General features: G+C 47.9%; 1 protein-coding gene across 1 annotated transcript in view; it reads left to right on the top strand.

Annotated features, from left to right (window-relative positions):
• Atcay (ATCAY kinesin light chain interacting caytaxin) overlaps positions 1-2,641 on the top strand; it is a 29,982-nt gene that overhangs the window by 8,777 nt on the left and 18,564 nt on the right. The window contains exon 3 of the mRNA XM_021173555.2: positions 1,685-1,812. Within this exon, the coding sequence (XP_021029214.1) occupies positions 1,736-1,812 (77 nt within the window). The 5' untranslated portion in view covers positions 1,685-1,735. The remainder of the gene's footprint in view (positions 1-1,684; positions 1,813-2,641) is intronic.

Here is a 2,641-nt window from a genome sequence, read left to right as displayed (position 1 = left end):
AAAAAAAAAAAAAAAACACCAACCAACCAACCACCAAACAATCCATCTCTTCATATTCCACCCCCCAACTTCCTCTACAGCATTTGGAATCAATGTTTCCATGTTTCCTTTACAGAGGCCCTCGCTGGGCAACACTTGTAGCGGGCCTTTGCTACTTTGTAGGTTTTTCTTTTCCCCACTCTTTATTCCCCTACCCTCAGTGTCACCAGGTCAGTACATAGAGAAAGAAGGATAGAGGCGGGGAGAGAGATCTCTGAATCTAATTTCTTTTTTTTTGCTCCTTTTTTGGTCACAACTACTAACAAATCACAACCCAACCACCCTGTCTCTGGGCTCTAGCACTTATATATCCTCTGAAAAGTCCCCAGAATTCCAAAGGTCACACAATCATGAAAACTATCTGCAGCTGGCAAAACCACGCCTCTGCCGAGGCAAATTTTAGTCAGCTGCTGAACAGTCTGAAGCAGTCCCACATCCCATACCAGGGATTAAAGTGAAAATATATATTTGCAATATGTCTGTCTGTGTTTCCCAAAGAAACCAAAATTCCAGAATTCTTTTTTTTTTTTTCAAGACAGGGTTTCTTTGTCAGAACTCAGAAATCTGCCTGCCTCTGCCTCCCAAGTGCTGGGATTAAAGGGGTGCGCCACCACGCCCAGCCAGAATTCTTACTATAGGTTTTATGATTGAATTTTGGTGGCCACTACCCTTTCCCAGTCCAAGGCTGAGATCCAAGGCTGAGATGGAGGAAGGGGCAGATGACCTGGATCAGACAGAAGCCAGTCAGAGAGAAATTCCTTTTTTTTTCCCCCTTGGTTTTTTATAGTCCTGGCTGATCCTGGAACTCACTCTGTAGATCAGGCTAGCCTCGAACTCAGAAATCCACCTGCCTCTGCCTCCTGAGTGCTGGGATTGAAGGCACGCGCCACCACACACCACACCGGCTCCTTTTTTTTTTTTTTTTTTTTTTTTTTTTATATGTAAGAGTATTGTAGCTGTCTTCAGACACACCAGTAGAGGGCGTCAGATGTCATTTCGGATGGTTGTGAGCCACCATGTGGTTGCTGGGATTTGAACTCAGGACCTCCGGAAGAACAGTCAGTGCTCTTAACCGCTGAGCCATCTCTCCAGCCCCCGAAGAAGTTCCGTTTTGAAAGTGCTGATCACGACGGGGAAAAAATGATCCTGACAGTCATTCATATTAAAGTATGAATGAGGTTGGTGGATTTTGTTTGTTTGGGTTTTTCAAGAGTAGGTTTCCCTGTGTAGCCATGATTGCCCTTGAACTCAGATCTGTCTGTCTCTGCCTCCAGAGTGCTGAGATTAAAGGTGTGCCACCACAGGCTGTCTGTGTTTTAAGCTTGTTTTGTTTTGCTTTTGTTTTTAATTCTTCCACAGTTGAGGTTGGTGGAAAAGGAGGGAAAATGAGTTATCTTGGGTTGTGGCTGCTCTGGAGAAGGTGGGTTTGAGAGGTCCCAATGGAGGGGGCTGGAATCTTGAGGCTCAGCTCTTCACCTGAGTTCATACACAGGCAGAGATGTCCTAAGTCCCATGTGTGTTCATCGGTGAGACTGGAATCCTACTACTGCGAGATGGGTCAGTCAAAGCTCCACACAGACACGTGTGTCGGGTGTGGGAGGCTGAAGTCATGGCTGTCTGGTTCAGTCTGCTTTTTTTTCTCCAGATCATCTTCTGGGTCACCCAAGTTTCCAGACCGCTTCTCTTTCCAGCTCTCATGGGGACCACAGAAGCTACACTAAGGATGGAAAATGTGGACGTGAGGGATGAATGGCAGGATGAGGATCTGCCCAGGTGAGAGTGCCAGCGTCCCTATCGTCGGGTTCTTCCAAGACTACCAGACAGGGAATTCCTGTAGCCAGGCTGGTTGTGATGACCAAGTCTTAAAGCTCAGCTCTCCACAGAGGGAGCCGGAGAATTCGTTCAGGCTAACCTGAGGGGCAGAGCAAAAACCCTGTATCAAATAGCAAAGGAGCTAGGTCAGGAATGGAGCCCTGCCTAAAATCCCCTAGAGAGTGTTTAGGGGCGTGGTCAGGGGTGGAGCATTTGCCTAGACTTCCCCAGTGAGGGGCTAGGGGAGTGGTCGGGGTGGAGCTCTACAATAAAATCTCCCAGGGAGGAACTTGGGGCACGTTCAAAGGCAGCGTAGTACTTTTTAGACTAGCCTGAGCTTAATGAAATACTATTTTGAAAAACAGGTCCTGTGGAGATGACTCCCAGGGTAAAGTACTTGCAATATATCCATGAGGATTCATTTTCAAGCCCTAGACCCAGGGGAAGAAGCCAAGAGGCCATTTGTGACCCGAACTGAGGAGATGAAAAAGTGGGATCTTGGAGCTTGCTGACCAGACATACTAGTCTAGTTGGCAATGTCCTGGCCACCGAGCGGCCCTTTCTCAAGAACAAATGGGGACAAAGTGTTGGGGATTGGTTCTAAAGTTTTGTCTTACTCTGACTCCCAAAAGCCGAGCTTCCAGACCTGAGGGTCCCTGCCCCCAGCTTGCTTCAATTGAAAAGTAAAGAATTGCCAGCCGGGCGTGGTGGCGCACGCCTTTAATCCCAGCACTCGGGAGGCAGAGGCAGGCGGATTTCTGAGTTCGAGGCCAGCCTGGTCTACAAAGTG

Source organism: Mus caroli, chromosome 10, assembly GCF_900094665.2.
Source record: "Mus caroli chromosome 10, CAROLI_EIJ_v1.1, whole genome shotgun sequence".
Classification (NCBI taxonomy): Eukaryota; Metazoa; Chordata; class Mammalia; order Rodentia; family Muridae; genus Mus; species Mus caroli.
This window is presented reverse-complemented; position numbering and strand designations above follow the sequence as displayed.